Below are 18,036 nucleotides of genomic sequence, written 5' to 3' on the forward strand. Positions count from 1 at the left end.
TGCTGTGGTGACCTGGGTCATTTACATCCTCACCCTTAAAATTAAAGTTGAAGATCTAGCAAATAAAACATTTTAAATTCTGAAATATTCAGGATGGAATTCTTTCATTCGACAAATAGGGAAAAGATATAAATCTATTGAAACAATGTGTTTTTAAGCAACAATAAATGCGAAAAAAATCGCACACCGAATATTCACGACTATTCCAGTCCAGTCCCCGCCCCCTTCATGGTGCAGGGCCTGCTCCAGTAAAAGTTCCTGATTCTGAGCATCCTCATCCTCCTCAAAAATCATTTTTAAAATTTTTGTTAGGTGACCTTTGGTGTTGAAAGGCCCCGACAAATTAAATTATATCATCATTATTATTATCATTACAACTTTTCATGGGATGTTTAGATATATTCTGCGTGTGTTGAACACATTTCTGATGAATTTGCCAGAATCCACAGTTGCCGGAGCTTATAATGCCACATGTAACCACGGCAACAGAGTGCAGCCAGCATCTCATTTTCACAGGACAAGGCTCTGTCCCCCATAATGCCCATCACCTAGCAACCGCGACAGTAAAACATTAGTCAAACCGTTAAATTTGAGACATTTAAAGAGACTTCTCTTCACACAATAATTCAAACTTTATTATTTTTTATTTTTGTCAAAATGAGAAGCGTATTTTAGTAAAATTATAGCCTTGGGTTTGTTGGTAGGATTACAAAGGATGGGAAGATAAAAAATGTAAAATTATACATTCATCTATGAGTTATCTCAAACGCAAATGTCGGATTTTCTGAAACAAACCCTTTTCATGAATTAATTATTAAATCATAATTATTTATAAGATTATGGAGCATGTCTTTCAAAGCCTCATTAAATCATCTTATTGAAAAAAAAAACTTTCAGATGCACACCGACCTTGAAATCTGACGGAACAAAGGTCGCGTCGCTAGAAAGCGACGTGGAATGGGACGAGTTTAATTTGGTTCCTTGACAAATCCCTAAACTTCAGCATCCGAAACTGCATTTCATTTGCTCTTCTTTTGTGTCCAATTTCTGAGCATTTTAACATAAGCAGGATTTTAAAATTTTAACACCTATTCAAACATCTGTCTGTCCTGACCCTGAACTGACAAGGTATGTGGTAATAAAGCCTTTATTACAGTGCATTAAATCCGTAAAGGTCGCTGCGGGGAGTGGGAGGGGTTGGACGGACCTGGCTCTGCATGTCGGTCATCTCCCTGGCAAAGCTTGTCTCTGTGGTGTCGGGCAGGGTAGCGTACAGGGAGCTGGACATCTCCTTCCTCCCGCTCTCCTTGTACTTGATCTGGGGTGGGACGTTGAATATACGTAAAATTGACAACACCTCTGAGGGAGAGTGGATTTTTATCATTTATTTATTTTGACTGACACCAGCCCGGGAGCGCACAGTGGCTGTCTGGAACAAATTTGATTTAAGAGGAACTTCAAGTTTGGAAGAAGAAGAGCTGCAACAATCTTTCAGTGAGATGAATAGGGGTTTAAAAAAAAATTACTATTTCCAAACGAGGCTCGGAAAGTTTGAGCCATGTTGTTTCATGACACTTTAAAAAAAAAAAAAGGTTTCTCATTTACCATATATTTAGGAAATTACCTGGCTGAGCAGCTCTGCCGCCTCCTTAGCCTGCAGGGTCTCCATGGTGTGAGGCAACATGGAGTACAGGCAGGTGTGCACGTCTCTCTTACCCGAGTCCTTGTACTTGGTCTGCGATAAAAAAGCAGCGTTTTCCATGAGTCACGTGCGAGTGCACGTGCGCACGGCGGGATGACTCATGAAATAGACATCTGTGGGGAAATGAGTTCTTTTGTGCATCAACATCAGCAGCGGGAGCTTTTCATATCTTTTTTTGAATTTTAAGGTTTTTGTGTGTGTGCGAGTGTGGCGTGACCGTGCCTCGCTCTGCAGCTCCGATAGCTCCTTCGCTTGCCGGGTCTCCGCCGTCTCCGGGAGATGGTGGTACAAGCTGCTCTGGTTCTTCTCCTTCACGCCTTCCTTGTACTTCACCTGGAGCAGAGGAGACACGCTGGAAGTGTTCTTTCCTTGTTTTCCCCCCCAACCTCTGGCTCTCCCACCAAAGGCAGCGGCCGCTCACCTCGCTCTGCAGGCCGGAGGCCTCTCTAGCGTGCCGGCTGTCGAGGGTCTCGGGTAGCAGCGAGTAGAGGTTGATGCTCATCTCCTTTTTGCCATCCTCTTTGTACCTCACCTGTGGACGGGGGAGGAGTGTTAGTGTGTGTGTGTGTGTGTGTGTGTTTGTGTGTGTGTGTTGGGTTACCTCGCTTAGCATCTCGGTGACATCTTTAGCATGGACCGTCTCTATGGTCTCAGGTAGCTTGTGGAAGAGGCTGCAGGAAAGGCCCTTTTTCATTGCCTCCTTGTACTTCCGCTGAGAATAGAAAGGGACATAAGGGGAGGGTTGGGGGGTCATAAACTGGGGGCTCAAATCCGCAGGATTCTGTGTCCGTACCTCGCTTTGCAGGTCGGAGGCCTCCTTGGCATGCAGCGTCTCCAGGGTGGCAGGCAGGGTGGAATACAAGGAGCCGGTCGCGTCCTTCTTCCCCTGCCTGTACTTCATCTGAAATGACAAATCAGGGAACCGGGTCACGGAAAATGTGGGTGACACAAACACGGCTGTGTGAGGGAACGACGTTACCCAAGTCCCCAATAATGGATTAATCCAAACATGTGACTCCGGTTAGTCCAACCTGGCCATCATGATTGATCAGCTGTGGTACCGAATGTAATTTAGTTCAAATTCACCTCCTTGAGACGCAGATAAATAAATATTTTGATTTTCCTGCTCAATCTGTGCGGTCAAAACTCTTCTTTCGTCATCATCTTAAATTTATCTTAAAATTAATAACAACACAACTACAAAAAATAATAATATTAATGGCATGACCCTAACAGATATTAATAAATATAGTATAAATACCAACAATGCAGTGTCAGGGCGGTATGGGCCAGTGAGCCGGTCCCAAGCCCGGATAAATGCAGAGGGTTGTGTCGGGAAGGGTATCCGGCATAAAACTTTTGCCAAAATAGTATTACGTTTCATATTTTGTATTTGTCGTCACTGTCACCTCCAGAGGAAGCATGGTATTAAGGAGGAGAAGGCAGATGCCCGGATGCTAGCAGTGAAATAGCTTTGCCGGAGTGCACATTCCCTAGACGACTGTTTTTGGGGGAATCGGCTCTAGCTAGCAATGCTAGGCGTTGGCGTCAACTTCACGGAGTCGGCGTCAACTCACCTCGCTCTGCAGCTCTGAGACACTTTTGGCAAACTGCGTCTCGGCCGTCTGGGGTAGCTGGGAGTAAACACTCTGGGAGAGGCTCTTCATCCCGCTCTCTTTGTACTTTCTCTGTTAAAGAAAGAACATTGGGGAAAATCCACAATAACAAAAGGTTAGATTTCAGAATAGTAATCATCATCTATGTTGGATTTTGCCGCTTGTTTCTCAACTTTTTTGAAAATAAGGTTATCTTTTGTCACAAATCGCAGCGGACAGAGTGTTTGGGTTCGGCTCAGCTGCGCGATCCCGACCGTAAGCCTGCCGCAAATTACCGTCAATCAGTGAGAATTCAAAAACGAGAGCCTTAGTCTCAATAGTTGCCGGGTCATTCCTTACCAAACCTTATGCACTCCCTCCAGAGACTGGAGTCTGGAGTCCAAACCCCCACCTGATTCATTCACTACGTATCCTCACTCATTCCCTTTGCGGAGACCAGTGACCGATGAGATGAGAGACCAAAGTCCGACCCTTGGTCCGGTTCATTCCTTACATATCCTCATTCATTCCTTACACATCCAGAGACCTGGAACTGCCTCTTCAATCCTATTCCAGCTATGGCAGTTATAGGTTGACGTGGCAGAAAAACATCAGAGGGCCAGAGACGCAGACACCTGCAGCTCCTGTGAAATTCTGGACGCTGCTGATGGACGCTCCTTAATCTCAGAACACTTGCTGTTTTTAGCCGAAATCTTCTTGTCTTGGCAACTGGTTCAAGTTTCGACAAGAGTTCACCATGACCTGGACGACTGAGAACCTCTACAGACTTGCTGTCATTACATTATCAGCCGGATTACGTAATTGTATAAGCAAAGTCTGACTCTATACCCAATGAATCCATGAAATCCATGAAATTACATTGTGTAATTTAATCCGACCTGTGTGTAATCGTAATAATCTGATCTAAAATTAACCCAATGTTTTATCATCAGAACAAATCAGGCTCGGCGTCAATCAGCTTCTCTTTTTGTTGCTGTTGTTTTCCCCTTTTAACCTTTAATACCGATACAAACAACCATTACATCACACATGTAGCAACTCAACAACTACAACAAAATACAAGCAGCGTGCATGTGTGTGTGTGTGTGTGTGTGCTCCTATGTCAAAATACTTGTGATATAGGTGAACTTGAGCTTCCCCACGAGTCAGTGGCTGCATGTCCTCATGTGAGGCCCAGTGATTGACAGGTCACAGTAAGCCCCGCCTCTCCCCCAATGACAGCTGGGATCGGCCCCGGCCAATGAATAACCCCCATTTGGACCCCAGTGGCCCCAAAGCACTTCGAATCACCTCCCGATTGAAGGGACACCCGCATTACCGACTCAGCTATAGCCTCCACCTTGAATGACCGACTAAGCGAAGGAATGAAAGGAGGCCCAGGCCTACCTCACTCAGGGTGTCGCTCATCTCCCTGGCGAAGCTGGACTCAGTGGTGTCGGCCAGGGTGGAGTACAGGGAGCTGGACATCTCCTTCTTCCCGCTCTCCTTGTACTTGTTCTGGGAGTGGGGTACAAGGACAGGTATCTTAGAGGGGGGGGGGGGAATCACCACAAGCCTGAGGTGGATCCGCGGTGGTACCTCACTGAGCAGCCGGGCGGCCTCCTTGGCGTGTTGCGTCTCCATAGTTTCAGGCAACAGGGAGAAGAGGTTGCTCTTCATCTCCTTCTTTCCCGCCTCTTTATACTTTGCCTGCAAACCACACAACATGATTTCTTATCAAGTCTAATATCTTTTTTTCATTGGTTAAAATCCAACAGGTTGAAACAACCGGGGGAGCTCCAGAAAAAAAAAAAAAAAGCTGAAGCGGTTGAGAGTGATCAGTTAGGGTAGGTTCCATGGCAATGTTCTCCTTTCCTGGGTGTACTTCCACCTCTTGAGACTTCCCTCCACCTGTTCCCTGCTCTCACTACAGACCACATTGTCATCTTCAAGCATCATAAATTCATGGTGATTCCTGTCCAACCTCATCTGACAGCTTATCTATCACCATTGCAAATAAGAAGTGGCTCAGACCTGTTCCCTGATGCTCTCCCACTTCAGGACCAGCAGCACAGCACACCGTCTCACAGATAGCATACATGTCATGCCCCACTCTAACATACTTCTCTGCAACTACAAACTTCCTTATACAGTACCACAGTTCCTCTCTGCACCCTGTCGTATGCTTTTTATGGATTTACAAAGGCGCAATGAAGCTCCCTCTGACCTTCACTCTGAATAACAATAATAATAATTACAATAGTTATGAATGTCCCCATTGTGGGGCAAATAGAGGACTATCGAATCGAGATTATCTTATCTTATCCTCTCCTATCCTATCCCATCTAAGCTTAGCTTAGCTTAATTTCACTAGGCAGCACAACTTTTCCTTTTTTTAATCATATTAATTGGAAAGTAGGAAGTGATTTCTGATCCGACCAGATGAAGGACACTGGGGTTTCAAGCATTAACAGAACCACGTTTGACCCGACGAGGCGGCGCACCTCGCTCTGCAGCTCCGAAAGCTGCCTCGCCTGCTGGGTTTCCACCGTCTCCGGGAGCTGGTGGTACAAGCTGCTCTGGTTCGTCTGCTTCACGCCTTCTTTGTACTTCACCTGGAGCAGAGGAGACACAAAGGGGCAGTAATGAGCCGGCATCGAAAAAGTTTCTTTGGCTTGTTTGGGACGTGATATTCCTTGTGACAGTAAAACGTGTAGCCTGGCTCCGAGGACCTGGCTCTGCAGCTCCGACTGCTGCTTGGCGTGCTGAGTGTCAAGCGTCTCCGGCATCACGGAGAAGAGGTTCATGCTCATGTCCTTCTTCCCCTCTTCCTTATACTTCACCTGCAGAGAAGCAGAGGCACATGGAGCAAGGGACGGGGATGCTTGGGGACATCTGAGATCATTTACAAGGCCGTATGCTCCTTCAAAGTAGTCGAAGTTGCACCCCCTTATGGCGAGCAGAGGGTTTTAGGGAACATTATCTTGAAGAAGTTTAATGGAAATAGTAAACTAGAGCACCATTGACACTGATTTCTTTCTAACATTGTAGCAACAAAGTTGTAGATTTGTCATTTTAACATCTTGGGTAGTTTTCTAGAAAATCTAGACAGCCATAAAATGTAAAATGACAGCGATTGGTTCATCTCTTTTATCAAATCACCTGAATTTCTAAAAGGGATTTTTCACGACAGAAAAAAGTGTGTGTTTGTGTGCGTATGTGTGTGTGTGTGTGGGTGCGTCTCCACACCTCGCTGAGGAGCTCGGACACCTCCCTGGCATGGGCCGTCTCCAGGGTTTCCGGGAGGGTGGAGTACAGGCAGGAGGTCACGCCCTTCTTACCTGCCTCCTTGTAGCGGCTCTGAGAATAAACACCCAAAGTTAGCGCTGCGGCGGCAGTGGATGTTGGGATTTCGCCGTCCTCACCTCACTCTGCAGCCCCGCCACCGCTTTGGCAAACTCGATCTCAGCCGTCTCCGGTAGCTGGGAGTAGAAGCTCTGCGAGAGACTCTTCCTGCCGCCCTCCTTGTACTTACTCTGAGAGGGAACAATGGCAAGAAGTCACAGTGTCTCTCTGCGGTGACCATACTAGTACTTTTGTACTTGTGATACTTCTTTGTTCAATGTATTTCAAACTTTCAAAGTATGAGCAGCATTTATGAAGAGTGCATGGCAATGGATCGCGTGTAAGCTTAGCTCAAGAAGCTAACAATGAGGAAGTGGGGTTGGCAGGGAGTACACAGGAGTACCACAGAAATGTGTACAACAGACAAAGGCAGAGATCAGTAGTTTTATAGTATTTCGTTTTAGTATTTCCTCCTAAAGTTTGTATTTCGGGCACCGCATACCTCACTCTGCATCTCTGCCACCTCCCGGGCAAACTGGATCTCGGCCGTGTCGGCAAGCTGAGCATACAGGGGCGGAGGATCCCCTTTGGCCGGAGCCTTTGGGTGATAATTCACCTAGAGGAAAAGGACGATTAGGAGGAAATTGGGGGTGACATAGCAGAGCTGGAGTGAGTGAACCACTGAACTGGTGAAAGGGTGAAATCTGAACCTGGCTCTGCAGCTGGGACACTTCCAGGGCGCGCTGGATCTCCGGGGTCTCGGGGAGCTGTGAGTAGAGGGAGACAGAGGCTTTCCTCCGGCCGTCCTCCTTGTACTTTTTCTGGAACAAGAGGAGAATCAGCTGGAGATGCTTTTTTGTTTTTTCATTTTAAAGTCACATGAGAAGTAGGAACTGCAGCAGACATGATCAGATGTTCTGATTCGTTCTGATTCGTTCTGATTTGTTCAGATTCGTCCTGATTCATTCTGATTCGTTTGACTCATTCTGACATCTTAATGAAGACCTCTGTTATTTCACTCCACGTATTTAATTCATTTATAAGAGGCGCTGTCCGGCAGCCAAACCTGCAGCCTCAACCAACAGCCGTGTCAACTGATGAACCTTTGTTTTTATCAAAACATCCTTGTCACAGGCCTGGGGAAGCACCTCGCTCTGAAACTCATGGACGGTCTTGGCGAGCTGCATCTCCGTGGTCTCTGGAAGCATGGAGTACAGACTGGTGCTCATCTCCTTCTTTCCTTCCTCCTTGTACTTGTTCTATAAGAAAAATGGGAAGAAAAAAAAAAGAGATGATTCACAATTTGGTGAGGAAACCATAAAACTAAAAGAAACAGAATGAATTTTTTTTTTCGATGTAGATAAATCCATACATTTATTTGCGTTTTTATTGTTACTGTTATCTTGTCTTTGCTATGAATTGATCATATTGACTGTAATCACTAATAGACAAACTGATTACGTGACATTAAAAAATATAAATATTTATTTAATATATATTACTATTTTGTCACACTGTGATTATTTGATGACAATCCAGGCTAGGCCCGGCCCTTTGCACAATATTTGCACGAATAAAAGATGGATAGTATGATTTTGGAGGAAGATTCACAGGAATGAATTAAGTTAATGTCATCAATTTCATTTATAATTATACTTAATTATCACTTTTTTACAGGTAATGGCAGCCATCCCTAAGATCGGAAGGTTGGCAGTTTGCTACCCTGCTCTTCAAGTCTGTGTGCCGATGTGTCCTTGGGCAAGACACCTGACATCGCTCCTGGTAGCCTGGTTAGCATCTAGCATGGCAGCTCAGCTGCTGAGTGTGTGTGCGAATAGGTTGAACGCATCTGGTGTGAAAGTGCCGTAAAAGTTGAGACCATTTACAGAAACGGTGCAATGCTAATGCTAATGGTAATGCTAAAGCTAATGGTAATGCTAGTTCAGGAAACTAAAGGCTCATGTTGTAGTTTGTGGTTGTAATTAGTGCATGTTATGGTTACAAATACATCTTTGGCTGGCATTTATTCATATCGCACTAAGCAATCTCCTGATTTATTTCACATTGATTAATGGCGATCGGCCCATCAGGCTGACCTCGCTCAGTATCTCCGTCAGTTCTTTGACAAACTGGGTCTCGGTGGTTTCTGGCAGCAGAGAGTAGAGCGACGATGAGATCTCCGTCTTCACGTTTCCCTTATACTTGACCTGAAAAAAATAAAATAAAAAAATAAGAGATAGTGGTGCTGGGCCTCCTAGGAAGTTCCAAACATCACCAGAAAGGATGTGGTAAAATTTTTAACGAATATAATCTCAGATCAAAATATTCAGAAATTAAAAGCTTATTTCTACAATTGGAGGAACACGCCAATGTCTGAGTCACGTCATCGACTTCACTTAGCTAATTCCTCCCAATACCTTCATCAATGCATGGCTTCATCCAATGCATGCGGCCATATTATTTCCTTTAAGAATATTAAGATATAATTGAATCATGTTAGCTATTAGCATGTAACTGTTACCGCTACTGGTTATGTTAGTAAGAAATAGTTTGTGCCTGTTGCTCCTGACCCTCATAGCCTCTCTTAATCGTAACACTCTTGCTTCTCATCTCTCTATCCTTCTCCATCCCAAACGCTAGAGACAGAAGGCCGACCAATCATTTAATAAAGTAACACATTAAAACAGTAAAATAGAATTTAATAAAGGGACAACTGGGTCGTGATTTGGCATCATATTAATTTAATCTGATATTAGATTATCAGCTCCGCTCATCCAAAAGGAAGTTTCCCAAGTCCGCCGCTGCTGGCCGGGCTCTGTTGTCACGCGTTCTACAATTTGCTGTGTTAAATGTCGAGAATAGACCCAGAACCGCGGGTCACATTTTGAATTTTCTTCTCAAACTTTTGGGTTGTTTTTAGCATTAGCATGCTAGCCCCTCATGAGAAGGATCCACCTGACTCAGCAACTCAGAGGCCTCCCTTGCACGCTGCGTCTCCGGGGTCTCGGGGAGCACCGAGTACAGGGACATGGACGCCTCCTTCTTGCCGTCCTCCTTGTACTTGGACTGAAACACAGAGAGACTTCGGTTGGTGGTGGTGGAGGTTGGGCGGGGAGGATGGCTAGAACCCGGGTTCGGGTGGCGAGAGGACGGCAGTGGGATGCTGACCTCGGAGATGATGGCGCTGATGTTCTTGGAGTGAATGAGCTCAGCTCCGGGGACAAACAGACTCTGACCCTTCATCTTCTCAAAGTCCTCCTTGTATCTCACCTACAGGGATGGGGATGACAGACAGTTAAAGCGGACAATAACAGTCGGCGCTGAGCGGGCTGTAACCTGTCCATCCTACTGTCAATCCCACCTGGCTGGAGAAATACACAACTTGAATGAATGAAACTTTTCTCATCACTCAGTCTTCCTTTCCAGCAGCGGTACACCGGAGGAGGGCTAGCATCTCCATGGTAACAGCATCTTCGACTGGTTCAGTCAGTGTTCTTCGCTTGCTAATTCCACGGGACCCGCGGGTGGGTCGTGGGACGTCTGGTCCGACCCGTCCCGACCTCGGGACACAGGAACTGATTGAGGGTGATGTCAGAGGAGGCTCTCCAGCAGGGGAGGACGTTTTTTTTTTTTCAAGAGGAGGGTTGACATTCTCCCTCCGAAGCCCGTGAGTCACTCTCCGCGACTCTGACTCACGGCGAGGAATCGACATCTAGCCCGCCCACGCCTCCCCTTTTATTCGCCGTTTAAATTACTGGCAAGGTGCATCAAACTGCAAGCTGATTTTCATCACAAGGATTCGCAGCCTCTCCAGTTACTGACCCTGACACTGACATAAAAACATTTGCACCTTTTTTACCTTAGTAATAAATGTGTAATATTCCTGTCAACTTGGAAATTGGCTTATACATCTATTTCATGTAATACATAATATTAAATCTATAGTTATAAAACAAGGCTAATGTTTAGGGCTTTTATTGATTTATTTATTTATTTTCAAAGTTGATACGGGAAAAATCTGTCCCTCATGTTGCAGTGAAGAGCATTTCCACTTAACAGACTGATGGTCCCTGGTTCAATTCTGACCTTTCTGTGTGATGCTGCATGCATTCACTGCAGGTTCTCCCACCAACAGTTGAAAAATATGCAGGAGGTTAACGGAAAACCCTAAAATAACCCAGATGTATGAATGAGTCTTTCATTTTCTATTTTATGTTGATTTTATACATTGCTGTTTTGTCTGTACATTGTTTTTATCTACTGTTCTCTATTATAAAGTATCCTTGAGTTTTAAGAAAAGAGCTAATAAAAATATAAAATTCTTCTTATTATTATCATCATTATCATCACTATTATTGTCATTATTATTATTATTATTATTATTATCATTATTATCATTATCATCACTATTATTATCCATCCATCCATCTTCTGCCACTTATCCTGCACTCAGGGTCACAGAGGATGCTGGAGCTTCTCCCAGTTTTCATCAGGCCAGAAGCAGGGTACACACTGGACTGGTTGCCAGTCATTATTATTATTATTATTATTATTATTATTATTAATATTGTTGTTGTTGTTGTTGTTGTTACTATTACCACTATAATAACAGCTTCATGTACAATATGTTTTCATACTTTTGTGCACTTCTTATATTTCACTTGGTACTTAAGACCTTAAGACACTTTATCGTCTTCACTCGTTACTTAAGACACTTTATAGTTTATTTGTATTTCTTATTCTCCCCCTTCTTTTTTTTTTTTTTTTTTACTATTTATACAATTTTCCACTCTTAATTTTTACTGTTAGGTTTGTCTTGTAACTCTGGCACAAAAATTTCCTTCGGGATAAATAAAGTTGCTCTTATTCTTATTCTTATTCTTATTATAATTATTCACAATAATAACAACAACATTGTTTTAATTTAATAATTGTCATTATTATTATCATTATTATTTTCACCACTATTATAATTATTATTGATAATAACGATGTTATTATAATTTTCATAATTATCAGTATTATTATGATGATCATCCCCGCTATTATATATAATAATAATACTGACAATATCATGTTACTATCAGTAGTATTATTATTAGTCTTCTTGTTTCGTTATTGTTGTTATTAACCCCTTCGGCCTGCTACGCCACCACAGGGGTTTCCAGGGCTTGCAAAGGAACATTAACATTTTGGCTAAAATCAGTACAGAGTTAGCTAACAGATGCTGTGGAGACTTCGCTCTCCCTCTTCTTCACAGTGGTTTCTTTTGGAGCTTGGCACGTCGCAGATGCTTGCATTGCACCGCCCCCTACCGCAGCTCCTTGCTGCCTGTGAGAATGCTAAACTAAAAAGTTACCCTTTTTAGGAGGGTAGTTCCGAAAACAAGATTAGTGAAAGAGGACATAAAGTTATTTTGTTGTTGGTGTGAGAGAAGACAATACAGTTAAAGATGGCAGAAGGGGAAAAGCCAAAAGAAGACCTTTCTGTCCGAAAGCGTCTTTTGTTGCAAGTTACACTAAGACAGGAGACCGGTGGTCATGATAGTTCCTAAAAACAGCGCACCACAGGCGGTATCTGATAGTGGGCCTGGCTTATGAGTTTCACCATCACCAAGCACCTACATCAAAAAGTTCTTGGAAGTGAGCTTCTAGATCCAACACACCAAGACACGGTCGAGTTCGTTGAAAGGTTCTAGGAACAGCAAAGAGTTCCAACATTGCAAAGGGGGCTGCTGGTATGTCCAAGTACTTTTTGTCCCCATTGAGCAAAATCGAAAAGAACTTGGTACTTACGTCGCTGGCGAGCAAACTGCACCTCCTGTTGAATGCCGGGTCGGGGAGCGGGGGCTTCACCTCAGCTGAGTCCTGAGGACGAATGTGGCGTGAAATGAGACATTTTGGGTAGGATGCACTCTCTCGGCCGTTCAAATTCCGTTAAAACACCAAAATGGTGACTGTGAAACTGTCGAGATGCTAACGTGTGTTATTATTAACCTTTTATTACTTTCAGGCAGGTGCTTTTCTGGGTTAATATACTTTGACTAATCCATTACAGTAAGGAGGACGATACTGCTATTCGACGCTCAACATTTGGATATCGGTCTGAGTGCGGAGCCTACCGAACCTGAGTTTGGGGCGGGGGGGCTTTTCAAATTCATTCAAACCCGTAATCCTTCCTGCTTCTTAACAGGCTCCGATTCAACCCCCGGGAAAAAAAAAATCCCACTATCAAAGGCTAGTAATGGCACATTTTCATTTGTAGTTTCACTAATCCTTTTCCTAAGCCCATAACACACTCTTGAAAAAAAAAACCCCGCTGTGCCAGGCGAGGCCCTGCGCCAAGGTCAACTCAAAGACTCTGCATCCATCCAGGAGCTCCATCGGCAGGATCCAGATCTTTACATGGCAAGAAAATAAATTGGAAAGCAGCAGAGATGTTTCTCGCCTCAGACTCCCAGGGACCCGTCGGCTTTTTTCCGTCCCCCTCGTCTTCCCCGCTGTCTTCCGCCTTCCCGTCCAGCTTGTCCCCCTCGTCGTTCCGAGTCATCTCAACGACAGGGGGGGCAAAGGTCATCTCGGTCGTCTCGGTCATCTCGTTCGTCTCGGTCATCACCAGCGTCTCGGTCGTCTCTGTCGTCTTCGTCGTCTCCGTCTTCGTGACGCTCGTCACCGTCAGCGCCTTTTCCGTCCCTTGGCCCAGCTCCGGGGCAGCCGAGGCCTCCTCTCCCTCCGGGCCGGACACCTCTGAGGTGAAGAAAAGGGTCAGTGAAAGCAAATGAGGAGCAATAAAGAGAAAAATGTCATTGACATTTTTTGGACACCAACGGAGGTGTCCAAGAGTTCCTCTTAGAACCTCCGACAGATCAGGGTATTGATCAAAAACGCCCTCTCGGACACGCGTGTTCTCCGGTCTCGCGCTAGCCTGCTAGCTTCTTCCCTGAAAGTCGGCATGTCAAGGTCACTGCTGCCTGAAGGTCGATGTGTTTCTGCCGAACCTTCAGGTTTCACCCGCCCTGAAGGTTTCTCTGAGACCTCCTCTGCTGGATTCCCACTTTCTACCCACCTCGCTCCATCCACTCTCTCCTCCCAGCAGAACCTGAACTTCTCCACGAACGGTTTTATCTCCCCTGAGTGATTCTTTCCTCTTAGAGTCGCTTCCTTGGGGCTCCTCGTTTTCAACCAACATCCAGCGCAGGAGTTCGCTCACATCCAGCTCAGACTGAGGCCGCTGGCTGGACCCAGACCGATGGTGGAGCTTCTTATCGCCGCCAACGTCTACATTTAGCCCCCTACTCGAGACCTTATCACTGCCGTGCCCTTCATCCCTGTCCCTTTGCCAACTGTGGGCACTGTGTGTGTGTGTGTGTGTGTGTGTATACGTGTGAGTGTGACCCTGTTGTGTGTTCAGGTCTAGATGTGTAGGGTCTGAAGGGGTTGGAGTTCACAGAGAATGTCGTACAGTGGAAGGAATGTGCTTCACGTGCACGCTGGCACACACACACACACATACACACACACACACACGCGCACACATATACATCGGAGGCAACCACCGCAGCTAGCTGAGGCAGCACCGGGCAGTTGTGTGTGTGTGTATGTCTTTGTGTGTGTGAAGTGCTAAGGCGAAAACACTGGCAGGGGGTAATGTGTGTGTGTGCATGTGTGTGTGTTTGTGTGTGTGTGTGTGTGTGTGTGTGTGTGTGTCTAGAGCTTCCTCCGACGTCACCAATCTAAACATCAGTGAATAAATAAACAGATAATATAAGGTTTTATAATAACATTTAAGCCTGCTACTTTATGTACTAACACAGGTGAAGGACATGTTGCATTGCTGGTCTTGCTAATTATTAACCTCTGATGATGATGATTGGTTTGCTAAGCTAATCTTTTTCATATTTTAATAGAAATAATTTCATCAATGATCTTATCTGAACTCTGAACTTAGGTCTTGCGCTGATGTGTATCTTTTTTACCCCATTTTTAAAAGTTTCCATCTGCACCTAAATACAGAAGCAAAAAGAAAATCTATGAAAAAAAGACATCTAGTCTTTAGTTGCCACCTGCAGCGTCACTGACTAATTCCTGGTAAAGAGAAAAGAAAAAAACACTGTCTGAGGTTATTACACCTTTAAAATGGGAAATTCTTCATGGCCTTTTTTTTTTTAAACCACTTCCTGCTTTGCAAACCAGCAGCCCCGCTTTTTCTTCGACCGTCAGATCTCATTAATGAATTCTGATTTTTTTTCCGAGAGAAATCCCTCTGATCTCGTCCCGATGTGAACCAGATTTTCAGCTCTGCAGAAACAACAAGCTCCTCTGCTGCCTTTTTCATTTTGACCTTTTTTTTTTTTCATACAAAACTGCTTCATAGTTAAAAATTGGGCGGTTCACAAGATGTTATATTCCAGAGAAAGGAAACTATGAAATAACACAATGATTTCTGAACTCCGGAAGCGACAGGGCATTCTCGTTCATGTTCCGACCGCGAACAGCAATGGGCCCGACATCATTTATTGAAATGCATAAAAAGTGTTGTAAATGTGCAATGAGCCTGCATGCACCAAGGCTAAGAGTGTCCCCAGCATGCAGTTGGCCAGTTGGAATGAATAAAAAATTCTGAAACGTCTCAATTCCTGCAGGAACAACAAACTAATGAGTGTTTTTCCACCGAAAGGGAGAAGTTGTTTGTGTGTTTATGTGCAGTCATGAACCCACTTGCAGTGTTAGCTTGTTTCAGCTAATAGCTGGGTTGTATTGCATCAGGACACTGACAGTAAACACATCTAAGAAGGTTTTGACTCTAAAAATGTATATAAAATAAAAGTACAAACCAAAGACCGCCCCATGGCACAGACACTGTACTCATTTAGCTCTTGTTAGTTAAACTAGGAAAAGGCTTAATCACAAACATCAATGCTAGCTTCAGTTTTAGCAGGAGACATTACCTGGGTTAGCTAAGGGCTGAACGAAATATGAATTCATGGTAGCTGCAACTTTGAAGACATTTAAGGTAGTTGGAGATTTGGCAGGAAACATTAGCTCAGGTTAGGGAGCAGCTGTTTGGGTGTTTATGTGCAGCAATGACCCCGTTTGCAGCGTTAGCTAGTTACAGCTAACAGCTAAGTTGCATTGAAACATGAGACTGACAGTACACACGTCTAGGAAATTTTGATTACAACACAGCAATAAAATAAAAGTGAGCAGACGGGCCCTCAGCATGAATACTGTACTCATTAGCTTAAGTTAGTCACTGAATGAGCAAAAATTACTCTGAAAACAAGCTAATGGCTCATTAGCAAACGTCAGCATCAGCCTCCATTTAGCAAGTTATGTTACTCTGACTTAGCAAAGTCAGTGTCAAAAGTTAATCAGCTTTATTATCAATTTCTTCATATGTAGTGCACAATACTGGTGAGGGCTGAAGAAAATATGAATTCATTGAAGCCGTAGACTTTGCAGAGAGTTGTGAGCTAGCTGACGGTTCAGCAGTCAACATTAGCTCATTAGTTCTTTGTTTAGCAGGGGACGTTAGCTTGACATGCTGCAGGCTCATCCGCAAAAAAAGCCGACAAAATCGCTTTGTTGAAAACAATGCAGAAAACATTAGCTCTTGTTTGAGGCTTGGCGCTCATTGACAAATGCATTAATTCTTTGCTGTAAAAATTATAAAGACTTTAAGAATACTTGTGGCCATGCTGGAACTGATCAATGACATCACCATGACCAAATATCTGTCACATGTGCATTTTCTATAACACTATCCCAAATTCTCAGATAGCCTCCACTAAATTAATAGTCTTCAATTTCTCTGGCTACACTCTTCATCCGAGCCCACTCTCCTTTATCAGGTCAACCTTGAAAAGAGCAGCGTAATAAAACCAGAACTCGTGGGCTGTTAAATGTCACAATGTCCCGGCGCCCGCGTTGATCGGAGGAGCGCTAACTCGGCGGAATAACCAGATCACTCGCTCAGGTAAACAGATGACAGCGGAGACGGGGGGATTAAAAACAAATAAATATGTAAATAAATAATGATGACAGTAACCCAGTCTAATATATGCGCTGACTCTATTTATGAGGGCAGCGTATGTGATTTATTTTATTATCTTTGCATAAATGTTAAACAGCTATTTTTCAGTGTTTGTGTGTGTGTGAAGGGGAGATAGAAAAAAACAAAGAAACAAATACACTACCTTGGCATCATCTGCCGGGGGTCAACAGGTCACACATGTTCTGCCCATCTGTGGGAGCCATCTGCACACACACACACACAAAAACACAAATACACACTCACACACACACACACACACACACACACACACACACACACACACACACATACACACACACGCTTTTGTTTATCTAAAAGCTGCATTAGTAGCAAATACATAAATAGTAACAGAATATTGAAAATTTGACATTCCGATGTCAAATCAAACTAATGCTGCAATGTAATGAATACTTGCAGTATGAATGAAGGTGTAATATAATATAATATAATACAAAATAATGTAATATAATATAACATAATATAATATAATATATTATAATATAATATATTCATATAGGTGGCAGAAAAAGATGATCACTTACTGGTGTGAAAAGATCCTCTTCAAACATCCAAACATCTTCAGTGATGGACATCTTGGTGTCTTTGATAAGTTTCTTGTGTGTTTGTGTGCGTGTGTGTGTATGTATTTGTGTGTGTGTGTGTGTGTGTATGTGTGTGTGTGTGTGTGTGTGTGTGTGTGTGTGTGTGTGTGCGTGTAGGTGTGCGTGTGTGTGCATGTGTGTGTCAGCATGTGTGTGTGGCTGTGCTTACTGACAAAATGCACTCTTGTCTCGACGCCATTTATAACACATTCAAAAAAACGTGCAAGACCAACAGGAATAATTTGTGTGACAACACTGTTTCTGTTTCTGTGTGTTTGTGTGTGTGTGTGTGTGTGTGTGTGTGTGTGTGTGTGTGCGTGTGACCATGTGTCATCGGCAATCTGCATTTGTCACTTCCCCTCATCAACGTCACTGCAAACTTCAATGCACATTCATTCTCATGAGAGCACAGATGACCAATGAAAGTGTGTGTGTGTCCATCCGTGTGTGTGAGTGTGTGTGTGTGTGTGTGTCTGCTCACTGACAAAATGCACCCTTGTCTTAACATCACTCATAACCCATGCAAAATTCACACTCACATGTAAGCCCAAGAGGAAAATTTCGTGTGAATATCCAGTGCGCGTAGATGTATGTGTGTGTAAGTGTGAGTGCGCACACATGTGTGTGTGTGTGCGTGTGTGTGTGTGTGTACCCATACATTACTGATCTGCTCCTGAGTCCTTCTGAGTCTCTGCATCTCAGGAGTGTCGGACACAATGCTGAAGCCTCGACCTTTGCT

General features: G+C 44.0%; 2 protein-coding genes across 6 annotated transcripts in view; both read right to left on the minus strand.

Moving 5' to 3' along the window:
• LOC147231714 (uncharacterized) overlaps nt 1-17,619 on the minus strand; it is a 51,655-nt gene extending 34,036 nt beyond the window's left edge. For 3 of the 5 annotated variants that reach the window (XM_086150723.1, XM_086150721.1, XM_086150726.1), the window contains exons 1-22: nt 13,708-13,877; nt 13,090-13,388; nt 12,438-12,509; nt 9,811-9,912; nt 9,598-9,708; nt 8,739-8,849; nt 7,791-7,901; nt 7,353-7,463; nt 7,145-7,258; nt 6,723-6,833; nt 6,547-6,657; nt 6,030-6,140; nt 5,802-5,912; nt 4,897-5,007; nt 4,705-4,815; nt 3,280-3,390; nt 2,496-2,603; nt 2,304-2,414; nt 2,124-2,234; nt 1,925-2,035; nt 1,625-1,735; nt 1,208-1,318 (exon numbers count right to left, since the gene is read on the minus strand). In XM_086150723.1, the coding sequence (XP_086006849.1) occupies nt 1,208-1,318; nt 1,625-1,735; nt 1,925-2,035; nt 2,124-2,234; nt 2,304-2,414; nt 2,496-2,603; nt 3,280-3,390; nt 4,705-4,815; nt 4,897-5,007; nt 5,802-5,912; nt 6,030-6,140; nt 6,547-6,657; nt 6,723-6,833; nt 7,145-7,258; nt 7,353-7,463; nt 7,791-7,901; nt 8,739-8,849; nt 9,598-9,708; nt 9,811-9,912; nt 12,438-12,509; nt 13,090-13,388; nt 13,708-13,717 (2,481 nt within the window). In that variant the 5' untranslated portion in view covers nt 13,718-13,877. Of the gene's footprint in view, nt 1-1,207; nt 1,319-1,624; nt 1,736-1,924; nt 2,036-2,123; nt 2,235-2,303; nt 2,415-2,495; nt 2,604-3,279; nt 3,391-4,704; nt 4,816-4,896; nt 5,008-5,801; nt 5,913-6,029; nt 6,141-6,546; nt 6,658-6,722; nt 6,834-7,144; nt 7,259-7,352; nt 7,464-7,790; nt 7,902-8,738; nt 8,850-9,597; nt 9,709-9,810; nt 9,913-10,003; nt 10,370-12,437; nt 12,510-13,089; nt 13,389-13,707; nt 13,878-16,837; nt 16,899-17,237 lie in introns of those variants that run through there. The other 2 variants (XM_086150722.1, XM_086150725.1) reach the window with 2 other exon arrangements.
• A 200-nt stretch (nt 17,620-17,819) lies between these two features.
• The window catches only part of LOC147231715 (LIM zinc-binding domain-containing Nebulette-like), a 25,924-nt gene continuing 25,707 nt past the window's right edge, over nt 17,820-18,036 (minus strand). Inside the window, exon 4 of the mRNA XM_086150727.1 lies at nt 17,820-18,036. This exon is cut by the window's right edge and continues 27 nt beyond it. Within this exon, the coding sequence (XP_086006853.1) occupies nt 17,833-18,036 (204 nt within the window). The 3' untranslated portion in view covers nt 17,820-17,832.

The sequence above is a fragment of the Fistularia commersonii genome, chromosome 8 (genome assembly GCF_037954325.1).
Source record: "Fistularia commersonii isolate RoL2024-O1a breed Wild chromosome 8, RoL_Fcom_v1.0, whole genome shotgun sequence".
Lineage (NCBI taxonomy): Eukaryota > Metazoa > Chordata > Actinopteri > Syngnathiformes > Fistulariidae > Fistularia > Fistularia commersonii.